At 43.2% G+C, this 15,907-nt stretch overlaps 1 protein-coding gene across 3 annotated transcripts in view; it reads left to right on the plus strand.

Annotated features, from left to right (window-relative positions):
- The window catches only part of ccdc88ab (coiled-coil domain containing 88Ab), an 84,262-nt gene that overhangs the window by 57,734 nt on the left and 10,621 nt on the right, over positions 1–15,907 (plus strand). Inside the window, exons 15-29 of one of the 3 annotated variants that reach the window (XM_066696946.1) lie at positions 164–1,234; positions 1,618–1,745; positions 2,281–2,419; positions 3,054–3,230; positions 3,622–3,783; positions 4,558–4,835; positions 5,287–5,430; positions 6,491–6,677; positions 7,319–7,464; positions 7,694–7,786; positions 9,288–9,493; positions 11,509–11,592; positions 12,760–12,957; positions 13,455–13,523; positions 14,954–15,034. In XM_066696946.1, coding sequence (XP_066553043.1) covers positions 164–1,234; positions 1,618–1,745; positions 2,281–2,419; positions 3,054–3,230; positions 3,622–3,783; positions 4,558–4,835; positions 5,287–5,430; positions 6,491–6,677; positions 7,319–7,464; positions 7,694–7,786; positions 9,288–9,493; positions 11,509–11,592; positions 12,760–12,957; positions 13,455–13,523; positions 14,954–15,034 — 3,163 coding nt within the window. The remainder of the gene's footprint in view (positions 1–163; positions 1,235–1,617; positions 1,746–2,280; positions 2,420–3,053; positions 3,231–3,621; positions 3,784–4,557; positions 4,836–5,286; positions 5,431–6,490; positions 6,678–7,318; positions 7,465–7,693; positions 7,787–9,287; positions 9,494–11,508; positions 11,593–12,759; positions 12,958–13,454; positions 13,524–14,953; positions 15,035–15,907) is intronic. The other 2 variants (XM_066696947.1, XM_066696948.1) reach the window with 2 other exon arrangements.

A 15,907-nucleotide genomic window follows, 5' to 3' on the forward strand; every position in this document is an offset into this window, starting at 1 on the left:
AAAACCTGTTTGATTTATTAAATGTGAGATTGAACGTTTTGCTATGTTAGATAGCATTACAGATGACAACGGATCTGCAGGTTTTAATGAAGATGTGTTCAGCTATTTGTATATTTCTGAACAACTGAACTGAATGTGTTTTACTTTCCTCCTCCTATTCTAGATGAAAGTCCTAGAGCAAGAGAACGAGCACTTAAACCAGACCGTGTCCTCCATGCGGCAGCGCTCTCAGTTCGGGGCCGAGGCTCGGGTGAAAGACATCGAGAAGGAGAACAAAATCCTCCACGAGTCCATCAAGGAGACCAGCAGCAAGCTGAACAAGACGGAGTTCGAGAGGAAGCAGCTGAGGAAGGAGCTGGAGCACTACAAGGAGAAGGGTGAGCGGGCGGAGGAGCTGGAGAGGGAGGTGCACCGGTTGGAGAGGGAGAACGAGCAGCTCCAGAAGAAGCTGACCAGCCTGAGCATCACCTGCGAGAGGGTGGAGACCCTGGAGCAGGAGAACTCAGACCTGGAGGTGGAGAACAGGAAGCTGAAGAAAAAACTGGACAGCCTGAAGAACCTAAGCTTCCAGCTGGAGACGCTGGAGAAAGAGAATGCTCAGCTGGATGGGGAGAACCTAGAGCTGAGAAGGACGGTGGAGTCCTTGAAGTCTACCTGCATCAAGCTGGCACAGCTGGAGCTGGAAAACAAGGAGCTGGAGAGCGAGAAGGAGCAACTGAAGAAGAGCCTGGATCTAATGAAAGCTTCCTCCAAGAAGACAGAGCGCTTGGAGGTCAGCTGTCAGGGCCTGGACACAGAGAACCAGAGGCTCCAGAAAGCCCTGGAGAACAACAACCGCAAGATCCAGCAGCTGGAAAGCGAGCTGCAGGATGTGGAGATGGAAAACCAGAGTTTGCAGAAAAACCTGGAGGAGCTGAAGATCTCCAGCAAACGCTTGGAGCAGCTGGAGAAGGAGAACAGGATCCTGGAGCAGGAGACGTCCCAGCTGGAGAAGGACAAGAAGCAGCTCGAGAAGGAAAACAAGAGGCTCCGGCAGCAGGCCGAGATCAAGGACTCCACGCTGGATGACAATAACTTGAAGATCTCCAACCTGGAGAAGGAGAACAGATCCCTCAACAAGGAGATGGACTTCTTCAAGGACTCCTGCGGCCGGGTCAAAGATCTTGAAAAGGAGAACAAGGAGCTTGTGAAACAGGCCACCATAGACAAGAAAACACTGGTTACCTTACGAGAGGTAACATTTCCTCTCTGTTCTGGAATATTGATTTTAATATAGTAATGCTCAGTTATGGATACATTTAATATTTTATTTAAATTATGAGCATGAACCATTTAGCTATATAAGACAGAATATTATTTTAGTATAATATACAATCCTGTAATGTGCTGGTAAAATCCTGGAATATAGGACATTTTAAATTCCCAAAGGATTTTATGGATTTCATGTATTACTACACAGCTGTTTTTATGTCTTTAGTAAGATGTTCTACCGAATACAAACCTTGGAAGCCCAGTATAATTGAGCACAAAAGTGAACAATATATCAATATGTATTTATCTATACATATGATAGGGGAAAGGATCAAAAGATAAACCATGATTATATTGCTGTTTTAGGAGCTGGTGAACGAAAAACTGCACACTCAGCAGATGAACAACGACCTCGAAAAACTCACTCATGAGCTGGAAAAGATTGGACTTAATAAAGAAAGACTTCTGCACGATGAGCAAAGCTCAGATGACAGGTAAGGTATAAAATATATATATAATTTAGGCAATGTAAGGCAGCCAGTGTAAGTCTTAGACAACCCTGTGATCCATTACCAAAGATCTCCGGGAGAGCATCTGGCCTTCAAAGGGAGATGTTGATACACAGTTGGGTTATCAAATTGGTATCACCCAGTTCACTGATTTGTAATGCAAGTCTCATACTCAATTCCATTGTCCATTTATCTCAACTAAATTAAACCACAAATGTAAAAAGAAATGTAAAACTATAAACCAGAAGAGTGAAGACCCTGTTTATGAAATTAAAGAGTTCCAAGGCTTTGCTGCTTACTGTAGAGTCATGAAATATTCCTATGGAATGCTTGTTGTGGTCTGGCAAGTTTTCAAAGGGTATCTTGGGCAAGAACATAATGGTGTGAATATTTGTGTGGTATTTGGAGAGGAACCGGTTGTTGTTTCCTAAATCAAAGTGAGTGTCATCAGAAGAGTATGTTGTGTGTGTCTGTGCAACTGTAGAGCGGTCTTTTCATGTGGTGCGTGCGATATGTCAAGGTATAAACTGCTGGAGTCCCGACTTGAGTCAACGCTGAAAGAGTCTCTTGAAATCAAAGAGGAGAAGATTGCAGCCTTGGAAGCACGCCTGCAGGAGTCCTCAAACCTCAACCAGCAGCTCCGTCAGGAACTCAAGACTGTAAGTTCCCACGTACATAAAGCGAACAGTAGAAAGCGGTGGCAATCTGCGAAAAGAACATTCGTCCACTCACAGAGGTGTCTTCTTGATTATTCCTGCACTGATGGAAACTTCTGGACCCCTTAAAAAGCTGTATATTGCTTGTAGAATACCTAGCTTGGTAACAAATTATTTGAGATTTTCTTTCCTCTTAAGGATCACATTGAACATCTGCCAGGTGTAGTTCACAAGAATATTTAGTTCTAGACCAAATGTTTGGAGGCCGCTAGTTGTTTTTTTAAATGCGTTTACAAAGCCAAGATGGTCTAGAAGTCTTCGTTTGCTTTACTCAAAATGTAAATATCTGCCTGCCCTTTTGGTAGACTTGCAGTAGTCCCTATATGGTGCTGGACACTGGTGAACAGTGCTCAGCAGGTCTGTGTGGTAGCACAGTGCAGGCGTCATCCTGCCCAATCCCCCAAAAGGTATTTACCTCAAAATAGTTTGTTTAAAGGGACCTCTGTGGGCATGGATTGACTACTAGAGGGGCCATCTAGAGCTACACTGCATTTAAGGGGCACAGCCAGAGAGTGGGGGTGCTCTGGTTCGGGTGAGGTGCATGTGTTATGAGACCTAGCCTCTGTTTTGGTTGCAGGTGAAGAAGAACTATGAGGCTCTCCGACAGAGGGAAGAAGAGGAGCGCATGATGCAGAGTTCTCCGCCTAGAGCTGGAGAAGAGGTGTCGTCTGTCAGCAAGTGGGAGAAGGAGAGCCATGAAGCCACACGAGAGCTCCTCAAGGTCAAGGACAGGCTGATTGAGGTGGAGAGGAACGTGAGTGCACCATGCCATCAGCTCTGTACCTGCAACACACCGCCTTTCACCCGACCCTCTGTGTTACAGTGCTAGCTTGTTTACTGTGATCTAAAAGATACGTCGCTCTGAGAGGCTCATTGTAAGGCACTGTATTGCATAACGATTGGTTCACGAGTATCAGTTGTGGCAAGTCTCCTCATTGTTGTATGTATAAGCTGAGTTCACATGCAGGACAGATGCTGTGTTTAGATGAGAGGATAATGAGATTCAGTTGTGGTTTATACTACAACAAACGACTCATGTTACTTCTAGACAAAAAAAAGTTATCATCTTGTAGAAGTGGGCCTGAATCTTCGTAAGGGTTCGGAAACGGATGAACCCGGTGCCATGTGTTTTTCTCGTTGTGAAGAATGCCACTTTGCAAGCAGAGAAGCAGGCTCTGAGGACCCAGCTCAGGCAGCTGGAGACGCAGAATGACAACCTGCAGGCCCAGATCCTGGCCCTCCAGAGACAGACTGCGTCCCTGCAGGAGCACAACACCACCCTGCAGACACAGAATGCCAAACTGCAGGTCAGACCCTACCCCCTGCCCCGCTCAGCACTGCTACTCACCACACCGGGCCAGTCAACCGCTTTTCAGTTTGACTTAACTTCCTCTTATATTGTTATTATTGTTTTACTTGGTGGATTAAGTGATTACCAATTACCTAGGCTGCACATACGTACCTCATTGTTATAGTTCATCAGCCTTTGCAAAGTAGCTTCCTGTAGTGAAACGTTGTTCATAGCGCCCTCTGCTGATTTTGTTTTTATATGAATTTCAGCTCAGTCCTTGTACAGTATATGTACTTATTATATAACCACAAGTATGTCATAGTGCTTATCACAAGCAATTTGTGCTTTGTGGTGTTGCAGTGATAACTGTTATTCACCAGTGACTTACGATTGTGTATTAATATAGAGAAAAAAGAAAGGCTTTTATATCCTATTATATTTATTACATACTAGGTGTCATACAGTCAATTTTTGGTTCTTAATTCTGCAGTCTCTATAACTATCACTAGCTAAAAAGCAAAGGTCAAACTTAAAAAGGGGACACAAGGGCTTAATGGGTAAAAACACTTACTGAACCGATACAGCTTTGTCTCTGTAATAGTGAACTCTGTGAAAGCGGCCATTCTTACATTTACACGCTAGAAAAAGTCCACAAAGTCCTTTTCTTTAGCAACCAGAGACATGGCTTCCTCTCACGGGTCATGCAGGTCATCTTTAGGGGTGTGAGTCAACTCCCGCAGTTCCTGTCAGTCTCAGTAGGTTGACGGTCCGTCTCTGCTTCGCCGCACAGGTGGAGAACTCCACCCTGAACTCGCAGGGTGCCTCCCTCATGGCCCAGAACTCACAGCTGCAGGTCCAGCAGTCCAGCACGGAGAACGACAAGGAGGGCCTGCTGCGTGAGAAAGAGGAGCTGCGGGCCGTGTACGAGCTGCTGGTGAAGGACCACGAGAGGCTGGCCGCACTGCACGAGCACCAGGCCGCCGAGTACGAGTCTCTTATCAGCAAGCATGGCAGCCTCAAGTGCACACACAAGAACTTGGAGCTGGAGCACAGGGAGCTGGAGGACAGGTATTAATACATTAATATACAGAAAAATGTACTGACATGAAAATCGGGCCCTGTATCTGTATTGTGGAATTTATAAGACTCAAAGAAATGTAACATTGCAAGATAGACAACCCAAGTGTTCTTGGCCTGTGAGTTTGTGGTCCTTCTCCAAAGAGAATCCAAAACAATGCCAGGCTTGATTGACCGAGTCTGTAATATAGCACAAACTCCTGCAATTGTAAAGTATTATACAAGAAGGTATCTGATCTAGTAAGGAAAACAAGTCTTTATTGACTCTCCCATTTCAGCCAGCGATCTCGCATGATTTGACCTCCGCCTGACTGAAAATCTAAAGCTGTTCTGATACTAATGTTTCTATCAACTCCTTTGGGAATTCCAGCGAGCAGCCCTGTCCCTCGGGGCCTTGCCTTCACGGCGGCCTGACATTTGAATTGTGTCTCTGTATCTGCAGGTATAACCAGCTCCTGAAGCAGAAGGCACAGCTGGAGGAGCTGGAGAAAATCCTGAAGGCTGAGCAGGAGAAAATGCTCTCGGAGAACAAGAGCCACGAGGCCACGGCCGCCGAGTATCAGAAACTGTGCGACGAGAACGACAAGTGGGTTTGCAGAGGGAACTCGTGTAACGGGGCTCGGAGTGCGTGAGCTCGTTACAGTGTCGCAGTCGCCGTCTAAGTCCAAACGGGTTCTGACTGGCACACGCAACACTTGCAGACTTGGCACAGAGCTGCCATTTGGACGGGAGCAGCTTTGTCGGTTGGAACTGGTGTAGAAAAACATGCAGAGACATGTTTCTGTTAGACAGCGGGGGCCCTGCCTGGAGGGAGGGCTGAGACAATAGAATCGGTAGAGATGTCAAGATCTGTCTGCAATGGGGCTGTTTTGTTTTGTTGATTGTTTTGTGGTTTTCATACGTGTGTTCCTCCTTTGTTTCTCTACACCTGCTCCGCCTGATTAAGCTAACATTATACTTATTCAAAAACCTACTATTACAGTGAGCTACACCTCTGTTGCTTCCTTGTCATTGCTTTATACTTGTCTTGTAGTTTTTCAATGGCAATCTGTTGACTTGACATCTATTTTGGACTGCAATATTTTAATTTTTACCTGTCATGTGGAATATTTGTTATGTTTTGGTTTTGGTTCATACCTAAGATTTACAGTTTCATATAATTCCCTTTGCAATACTTAAAAGGTCTTGGCCAAACTAAATGTACGCATATCTACGTTACATTTTTTACTGCTATAGCAAAAACCATCGGCTTTTTCTTAACAAAGAGACCCCAAAACGGGGATGTAATAATACCAAAGTGACTTAACAGAACTAAAGCAAGAAATGTAGGGTTTCAAAAACATCTGCCAATTATTAATCCAAAACGAAAGACTCTCACTCTCATCTGTTTATCTTTAGCCCCCTTTGAAATATCAGCCACAAATTGGTACAGGCATTTCTGCGCCAGTGACTCATAAGAACTTCCAGACCCCCCTCAGTATCAGTCGACGCAAACTGATAATATGGATAAGATGGTGTTTTTTTCCCCTTCTTTTACTTGTGTTCTTGGTAGGAACCTTGACTTTAGGAAATACTAAGATTTAATAAAACATCAACAGCCATTAAAGTTAATATCCCCCTAATGTGTCCTCCTCTTGTGTTTGAAGGCTGAACCTGACGTACTCTCAGTTGCTGAAAAACAACGAAGGCCTGCAGGCTGACCACAAGAACCTCAAGAGCCTACTGAACAGTGCCAAGCTGGAGCAGACCCGTCTGGAAGCAGAGTTCTCCAAGTTAAAGGAACAGTACCAGCAGCTAGACATCACCTCAACCAAACTGAACAACCAGTGCGAGGTACTAGGGATACTTAGCCGAGAATCAGGGTCTGTGTAGGACCAAGATCCTGTTTATCCCCGTTTGCCATTCCAGGACTGTTCTTAACTACAAGCATGTGCTAGGCGTGTGCTGCTGGCCTGTGTAATTGCAGTGGCATTTAGTAGTGAACCAAAGTTGTGGCTCTCTTCCAGGCTTCCATATGTGGTTTGGGGGTATTTGAACAGTATCACTCCCTGTCTTAAAGTGGAATGATCCAGGTCCACTTTCCCTGAGAGAGAAGGTCTTTCTGTAGCTGGAGCACATTGCATGGCTTTCATTCTGTGTGCGTTTGGGTGTCAGTGCCATACTCGGCCCGTTCAGCTGTTTTTCTGTGAGGAACCGAAAACAAAGTCAACATGGAAACTTTGATTTCGGCCTTGTAAATGTTGGCGAAACTATTTTTTTCATTAAGGGAGTGCTTATTTGATGTCTTATTTTCATGGTCCCTTTAAGTTTCCACATGATTGAGCCCTTATTAGATCTAATTATCATTAATGTTGTTGTGGCTGTTATTTATACATCTCCACAGAATGTCCACGTCTTAATTTAATGTGTTTATGTGGATAGGAATCAAATACTGAAAAGCTTTTTCTGGTCGCTGAATGCAATTTGTCTTCCAGTTACTGAGTCAGTTGAAGGGAAATCTGGAGGAGGAGAACAGGCATCTTCTCGACCAGATACAGACACTGATGCTGCAAAACAGGACCCTGCTGGAACAGACCATGGAGAGCAAGGATCTGTTCCACGTTGAGCAGCGACAATACATGTATGTTCCCCATTCCCAGCATGCCTTTTGTTCTGAAGGTACAGACAGAGTGTTAGGCCAAAACCATTTGTTTACTGAGTACAGAGTTACACTCTTTTTTTGTTTTTATGTTGCCACAATTCTTGGACTGCCACAATTTTCTTCATAAAATGTTCTAATGACAATTGTTTTGGTCCGCCATTACCCTGATTCTTTGAGTAATTTATTCTTTGCTATTTCTGACTTCCAGAGACAAACTGAATGAACTGAGGAGACAGAAGGAGAAGCTGGAAGAAAAAATCATGGATCAGTACAAATTCTACGACCCCTCGCCCCCAAAGAGGTAGATGAACATGTTTAAGCATGCATCTTTGAATTACACATTTATTCACATTTCACATTCCTACTGATAACTGTAACTAGACCCATGGGTGTTTTCTGGCACCCAACTGTGCCTGTTGCCCATGTGTTGACTAATTCCAGGATGTTTTTCTGCATCATACTCGTACTACAATTACCCCACTATGTAGAATCCAAGTGCTGGGGCCCAACTCTGTTCCTCAAGGTCTAAATTCCAGCATTTTTATAGGTACATTTTTTAAGTAATTAAGTTCTCAAGATATTGTACACTTTCTGTAATTTGCAACATATGGGATTAAAGCCACAGGGCTGTAATAAGAGTTGAACACATTTTCTTCATAGCATTTAGTGAGTAGAAATTACATCAATAGAATTTCAGAGAGAATGCTAAACATGTCTGCTCTAACAGATGTGTGCTTTACAGTTTTGTGCTTTGGAAATGTATTTATAGCATCTGCATTTCTTCTTTTTTTTATGGTTCCATTACCTCCTTTAAGTGACCTTGCAAATCCTGCTTTCGACTTTGTAGATGTTGTTTGTAACCTAGACATCCATACTGCCTAGTTATTCCAGAGCTTGTGAAAATGCTTCTGGGGAATCAAATTGAGGGCTGTTGTGCAGACATATAGGGGGGATCAGTGCCTGGTGCTGATATGAAAAAGGGTCTTATTTGTTATGATAAACATAATACTTGTATTTGAAAAAGTCAATTCAATTTATTCTGGCAATGTCGGTGATCATAAATACACGTAACCTGTTACATCTAAGTTTTTAATATATTTAATCCCAAAGAATCAGATGACAGTGAGTGTGTTAGTGAAGACGTGAATTAAGATTGATATTTAGCAAGTGAAGGGTATCCGGCAAAGTGAGACTCAGTAAAGAAACTGAGACACGGAAGCAAGGACACTTCACTCCAAAACGAAATGTTTTTATGCAAGAAAAATAACAGATTGAAACAGATTGTCCGTATATCCATCAGTCTTTCTGTTTAAATTTGTCATGTTTTATTTTTTTGTATTACTTCGCCGAAAGTGTTCAGAACAGTTCTTGTAGGATAATGTACACCCATCAAAACCATGTGTGGATAATGTCTGGACAACATTAAGCTTTTCTCAAAACAGATTGGTAGAGCCAACAACAAATAAACCGAATATTTGACTAGCTAGGAAATTCCCAGCCAGTAGCAAACAAGACAAAATACACTTCGGCCGTAAGTTTCAACCATAATGCCAAACTAATACATTTCCCGCAGAATATGGCGGATAGCCTTCAGAACCCGGTGTGATATTTTATTCTTCCCCTTGACCCTTTCCTCATGTCCGCCTTGCGAATTCCTTCTGAGATTCTGTTTTGGAGGCACGAGCAGTCGCCGAGCCCTGTTATTAGGAACACCAACAAAATAAGATGTTCAAAAAAGAACAGTCATATCTTCAGGATACATGATAGGATTTCAATTTTTGGGAATTGTTGTAATCTCCCAGGAGAGGTAACTGGATCACACTGAAGATGAAAAAGCTGATCAAGCCCAAGAACAGGGAGCGCATCAAATCCCTCACGTTGACCCCGACCCGCTCCGAGTCCAGCGATGGTTTCCTGGGCCTCCCACAGCAGGACAGCCAGGACAGCTCCTCCGTGGGGTCTGGCTCCAACTCGCTGGACGACAGCCTGTCTGGCAAGAGGGGCAGCTGTGAGTATCTATCTCCTGGGTGTTAGGTGCTGATCACAGACAGAGCAGGCAGATAGGGAGGACCCAGATGCCACACAAATATAGACAGCCTTCCAAACTGTACAGAAGATTGAACAAATCTATATATATATATATATTGTTTATTTATTTATTAGGCAGGTAGAATATAAAGCCATAACTCAGTTGATTCCAGTTTGTTTAATTATGTTGTCCTTTTGTTCCTTCACTTAGGCCTAATTCTTTCTGGGGTTTTTTGGGGGGAGTGCTCTTGTACCATTTTTGTTTTTCTTGGCATCCACCCACTGAGGCTATGCAAACCACAGTGCTGAATGGCTTCTGTTTGTGTGTGTGTGTGGGAGGCACTCTAAAGTAGAGAAAGGGGAATTCATGGTCTGTGTGAACACCTTGTTAAAGGTGTCCATATGTATTAAAAGTTGCAATCCACTCGATCGGATGTAAAGGAGCCGTTGAACAGCGAGCGGCTCTTAATATTGCACTGACATCACCCCCCCGCTGCTGCACACTTCACTGCGCTGGCCTTTGGGTTCAAGTCTTGGAATTGCTTTTTACGCAGGCTGTTGGATAATTTCAGCAGCTTTTATAACATCCATCACTTCTGAAGCATTATACAGTTTGCATGTATTCTATGTATACATATTGCAATACTGGAATAAGTTTCTCTAATGATTAATGTAGAACTTTGTGTTTCCGGAGATTTAGAAGCAATACCTAAACAGAGAAGAAGTCACCTTTTTAGTTTTTCTGTTTTTGTTATCCATTCACTCCAGTGAACCGTACAGGACTATCTAGTCCAACTAAGCTTCATTGGCAGCCTCTAATCAGCTGAAGGGAAGGAAGATAGTGTAGTTTAGTTAAATAATGGCTCATTTATGACTGACTGACATGGTGCAGCACACAAATAATGTAGAAATGCCATCATCTCAGCAAATAGTTCTTCTATTCACTAATAGTCTCATTCCCTTAAACGTTTTTAGTTTTTTTAGTTTTTTTAATCGATCCCAAATTGAGTAAATGTTGGGTTTATCGAAAACTGTATTAAAAGCTCCATCTCTCCATCTGCCAAACGCAGAAAACACACACGCCAAAAGGCAATGAATCAAAAGGCAGTGATCACGCTATTTGTGGGTGAGAGGGTGGGCCACTGACTCCAGTGTAACATGTGCCACTAGCTGTGCGGGCTAGGGTGAAGTCACAACTTCTAAGCCGGGCATAATTATTCATTAGACATGATTGTGGCTGGGTAATTCTTCCATCATACTGTATTTTTTAGAAATAATATTTTTCTGGCCTAGCTAGGCATTCAAAATTCACTCCTTGTGTTTGAATCTTTTGGTGCCAATTCCAGTTGAGTTGGGCTTCAAATAACTTGGTGTAAAACATGTATTTTTGTTTCTCACATAATCAGCTCCGACAAGAAGTTGCATTTGCCAGAACGGTCTGCTTATAACAAACAAAAAGAAGCATTCAGCACATGTAGTAGGAGGTCTGTTGTACAAGATATTAAAGCCCTTCACCAGTTCTGCAGGGTTGGCCAAGTACAACTAATATTTTTTCATGTACTTTAACATAGAAAACACAGAGCAGTCTAGTCCCTTGCCCCAGTCCCCCCTCTCCCCCACTGCAGCAACGGCTTACCTCCCGTCCAGTTGCACCGTTTAATAAGTGTGACTGTGTGCGCTGTGCGTCCGGTTGTGTCTGTGCCATCCCGTGAAGGACTGCCAAGACGCTGTTCTGTGATTCGCATCCTCTCACAGTCATCCCACTGAGCTGTCTGTTTGTGGTAGCTCTCTCTCTCTCAAAGCATGTTACAGCTGAAACTCCGTAGACCGTCGGCACTGGTTTTCTGTTTCCTGTTTTTATTTTCAGCATTTGTTAATGTCCACCTGTTCTCTCCCTCCCTCCTTTCTTTTATCTCCATTTCCCCGTTTGTTTTCTTCCCCTCTCATTTTTTTTTTCCTTGTTCTCCTTATAAACCACCTGCTCTGACATAAAAGTGGCTGCACTGAAAAGGTTGCCCTTTATGAGGAACAGACCGAAGGGAAAAGACAAAATGAAGGCCATCTACCGTCGTTCCATGTGTAAGAATCTGATAGTCTAGCTACTACCTTCTCTATGCTGCACTCTTTTCCTTTTCCTAAGTTTGATTTCTTAGTTTTCAAGTTATTATTTTGGTTGGCTAACTTTTTTCTTTCCCTCTCCAATCCCTGATTTTCACTGTCTTAAGGCGCTGGCTAGCTTGTAGATCAGTAGAAAATAATAGCTTTAGAAGTTAGCCAATTAGATTACAGCTAATAAAAATATAAAAGAGTCTCCTGAAATTCCCCCCCACACTTTTTAACCTACAGCTTGACTTGACAAGGATGTACCTGGACCTGGGCAAACTGCAAGTAGTTTGCTCCTGTCTTTTTGAAGATTGAACTATAGCAAAATCGTTCACAAGCACCTGATTGCTGTATGGGTGAAGCACAAGTACACTAATCTCAATTTTAAAGCTGCCCACTGCTTCCTGAATACAGCTCCAAATTGAATCTGGGTATTTTAAATCGTTACTTTTAGCCCTGTGGCTTGATAGATGAACAGACCTTAAAAGATCAGCTTGAAAAGCCGCCATCTTTGTAGTGAAGGACTGAGTGTAAGCAGACAGTAGCTACTGTGTGTGTTTAGCCGGCACTGAGCACAGATCCCCCCAATCCATTTCTGCCTGTCGCATACGTAGAGCATCCTCTCCGCCATCCATCCCCACGCTCTTCATCCTCACCTTCCCAGATTCCCCCCACTTGGCTTTGCTGTACTTTCAAGGCTTTGCTGGCATGGCTTTGCTCTGTACAATTACCAACAGTAGCTATCATGTTATAGGAGCTGAAATGGAGACTGCAGATTAACCTCCTCTTGGGCAAACAACAAAAAAAAGAAGAAAACAAAGAGCTACATTTCAGCTCTCCGCATGTCATGATAACATGGACGACCCAGTGACTGTGGCCCCAAAACATGAAATCATTGTAAATGACCAAAGAAAATCAAAGAAAAACACACACATGTTGATATAGATATTCAGGACTAGTGTGCTGCTCCCTGGAACATGATTGGCGTTGACCAGCAAGGGCGCTTCTCGTGTGTGTTTTCATGGACACCTCTCCTGCCAGATCAAGGGCATGCCGGGGGCCAGCACACTAGATTGGCGCTCAGAGGAAAAGTGGTCCGTGCACTCGACCATGGTAATTCATGTCTTTTCATTTCCATCTCAGCCATGAATGACCTGTTGCAAACCATGGCGCTGGCGGGGGGGCAGTGGCCCGGTAGCTCTGAGCATCTGGACGGGCCAGATGAAGCCACCGGCAAGCTGAGGAGGGGAGGACTGGGATCTATGGCCTACTCCACCACAGCTATCAACTATGCCACCCTCTCCACAGGCCTCAAGTCCAAACAAAGGCTTAAGTCTAAAGGTAGAGCTAGGACACCATGCCATTGTTTGCGTTTTTGTTCGCTTGTTTGTTTTGTTTGTTGGGAAAATTGAAGTTCTGCAGTAGAGTGTCAAAACACACCCAGAGTTTCCGAAGAACAATCGGCGTAGAAATTGCTCTGCTTGGTATTGTGTGTTTGAAGCGACCAGAGTGTTTGTGAAACATGTTGGGCTGTGTGGTAGAGAATTATTTTAGAACTTCAAGAACACAAGTTGTTGATTAATGTTATTGACTGGAATGGGGAGAAACAATCATGGCGTTTGATTGCCGCCAAAGCAAAAACGCACACGTGTGAATGTGTCAGCTGGGACCGAGTGACACCCCTAGTGTATTTTTATGTAGGGTACCCGCTTCTCATCCCCTGCCCGTGCATCTGAATGGATTGGCATGGGACGGCCTCTTGTCTGACCACTTCAGCCCCTGCCCCGTTTTCTAACCAGAGGTTTCCCCGTCGTTGTCCTTTTCTGTGTGTTTTCCAGACGATGCGTCTTGTGAGGACGTCACCCCGTGCGTCGTGGACGAGCCCAACAACGGAGTGAGGAGTCAGGGTAAGTGGCAAACGGGGGCAGCCATGACCGTGTCTCCTCTCGATGTACGGATGAGACGCATCTCAATGTACAACTACTGTACATTGTGGATGAAAGTACAGTGCATTTTGAGCATTGGGAGGACTAGTTCTTTGCTAACCAGCATGTGACTGTATCCTGCATTCTTTTACTTTTCTTCACAAGCATTTTCCTCTGAATGTCTATTGTCTGTTCCTGATTGTATTTTGTTCTTCCATTGTTTTTGATATCGATCTGCAATTAATTTACTTTACTACAATTAATGTAAAGGAAAGTGATGCCATGTGATGCTTGCTTCCATGTATGAATGTGTTAATGTGTTAATATGAGTTAATTTAGCTTAAATCTAATTCTTACATTCATTCTGTGCTTAAAGTCACTCTGTCCCAGTACATAGTAAACTAGCATATTGTATAAATAGAATAGGATTAAGTTAATCTTATGCAACACAAAATGAATGCTTCATGAATAGATAGCATTTGACTTATTTGTAGGATATCTTTATAGATCTGTAGCACTGTTAGCAGATTAGAGCTGCGCCTGGCGTTTATATTTAATAAAAGATTTCGTCATATTTCTAATATAAATGCATTACAGTTAATTAAATAGAAATTGATCAAATAGTGTTCAGAAGCTAAAGCAGGTCTACCCTGAATTGATTTTTTCATTAGATATATTTGTGATAAAACAGACCCCGATTTTGTTTAAAGAAAATGTGGCTTTAGTTTGACATTATAAACATTTTGACCACATTTAAATGGTATATCAACTCAGTTCAATTTAGGGACAGCCTAGGGTTGCTTTTCGAGGAGCACTGACACACCTGTTTCTGTTGAATTGGCTAGGGCTGAAGGGTATTATCTGTGCTCAGCTTATCACTTCTCCTGTCCTTGGCTCCTCTACAATGTGCAGAATTCCTTGTAACATCTGTTGTAAGTGTCCTACTTGTATGCATCATTCTTGCTGCTCCTTTCTTCGTTGCCCATAATGTTTTGTTCTTAAAGATTCTCAATTCTACTTGTGTTTCTGTTATGCCTCCCCCTTTAATTCGATCTCCTTCTTGTTCTGTCTGTATTCCACTAATGACCTGGTTCCTTTACAGTCCTGTCTCTCCGTTTGTCCCTCGTCCCTCGTCCCTCCTCTGAGCTCACCTTCCTGTCTGTCCCCCTTCCCCCCCCACACACACCCTCCTGTAGCTGCCTTCCCCAAAGCGTCCCCCTGGATCCCTTGGAAAGCACTGGGCTCTTTCTCCTGTAAGCCACCCCGTACCTTGTGCCAGTGCGCATGCCTGGCTTGCCCACTCGCTGCATGGCTCCTGCCTCTCACTGTCCTGTAGTCAGAGCTGAACAGTAGCCTCCCATTTGCTGACCGTGCTGTATTTCTCATGCTATACCCTGATCTCCCCTATCCAGCCTCCAGACCCACCAGCCTTGATAGTAGCAAGACTACCAGTAGTAATAGCAATAATAACGCTTCACCGCTCGAAGGGAAAGGTACAGTTCTGCTGCTTCCTTGCTAATGTGACTGTAATGTAACTTTGTGTTTCTGAATAGCAACTTTAAGTGAACACATATATGTCATATATATACACAGATGAGTTATAAAATTGCTGGCACTACAACAGTGTGAACAATTCACTTTAGATGCCTTGTCCCAGGAAATATGTGAGAAAATAGGTGACTCTCAGCATCTCCCACCTGCATACAGTCCATAGTCATAGATCGACAATGCTCTGAGAAAGACGAATGAGTCGAAACGTGTCAGCATCATGTTGATTGTTATTTCTTATATAAGAATCTTATATACGTTTTAAAAGAACATATGACTATGGACTGTATGCAGGCAGGACACGCGGACTACTTTTTCCTTTAGTTTGTTTATCCACTATAAGGTAACCTATTTTCGTATATATACAGTTAGGTCCATAAATATTTGACACAGTCATCTGTACGCCACCAGAATGGATTTGAAAGGAAATAATCAATATGCACTTTAAAGGTAGGGTATGCAATATTTTCCAGAAACATTTTTTGTTATACTGGTTGAAAGTCTCTTCACATCTTGATAGCAATCAATAATTTAAATGGTCTAAATTAAAAAAAAAATATACATATATCTTCTGTGGAAGGGACAGGACTAAAAAAGGATCAACCAATCATTGCATTCGGTCCGAATGTAATGATAGGATGTCCTTCCTGTCTGTCAATCTATATTTGCATACCGCCGCGCAACTTGTTCGCGCAGACAATCACACGTCATCAGCGCGGGAACCTTGACGCTGTGCAGAGCGAGCGCGAGAATGGAAGGCGAGCCACAGCTACTATTTTTAAAAACATAATAACCGTAAATAAGATGTTTACGTTTGT

This window comes from Amia ocellicauda, chromosome 23 (assembly GCF_036373705.1).
Source record: "Amia ocellicauda isolate fAmiCal2 chromosome 23, fAmiCal2.hap1, whole genome shotgun sequence".
NCBI lineage: Eukaryota > Metazoa > Chordata > Actinopteri > Amiiformes > Amiidae > Amia > Amia ocellicauda.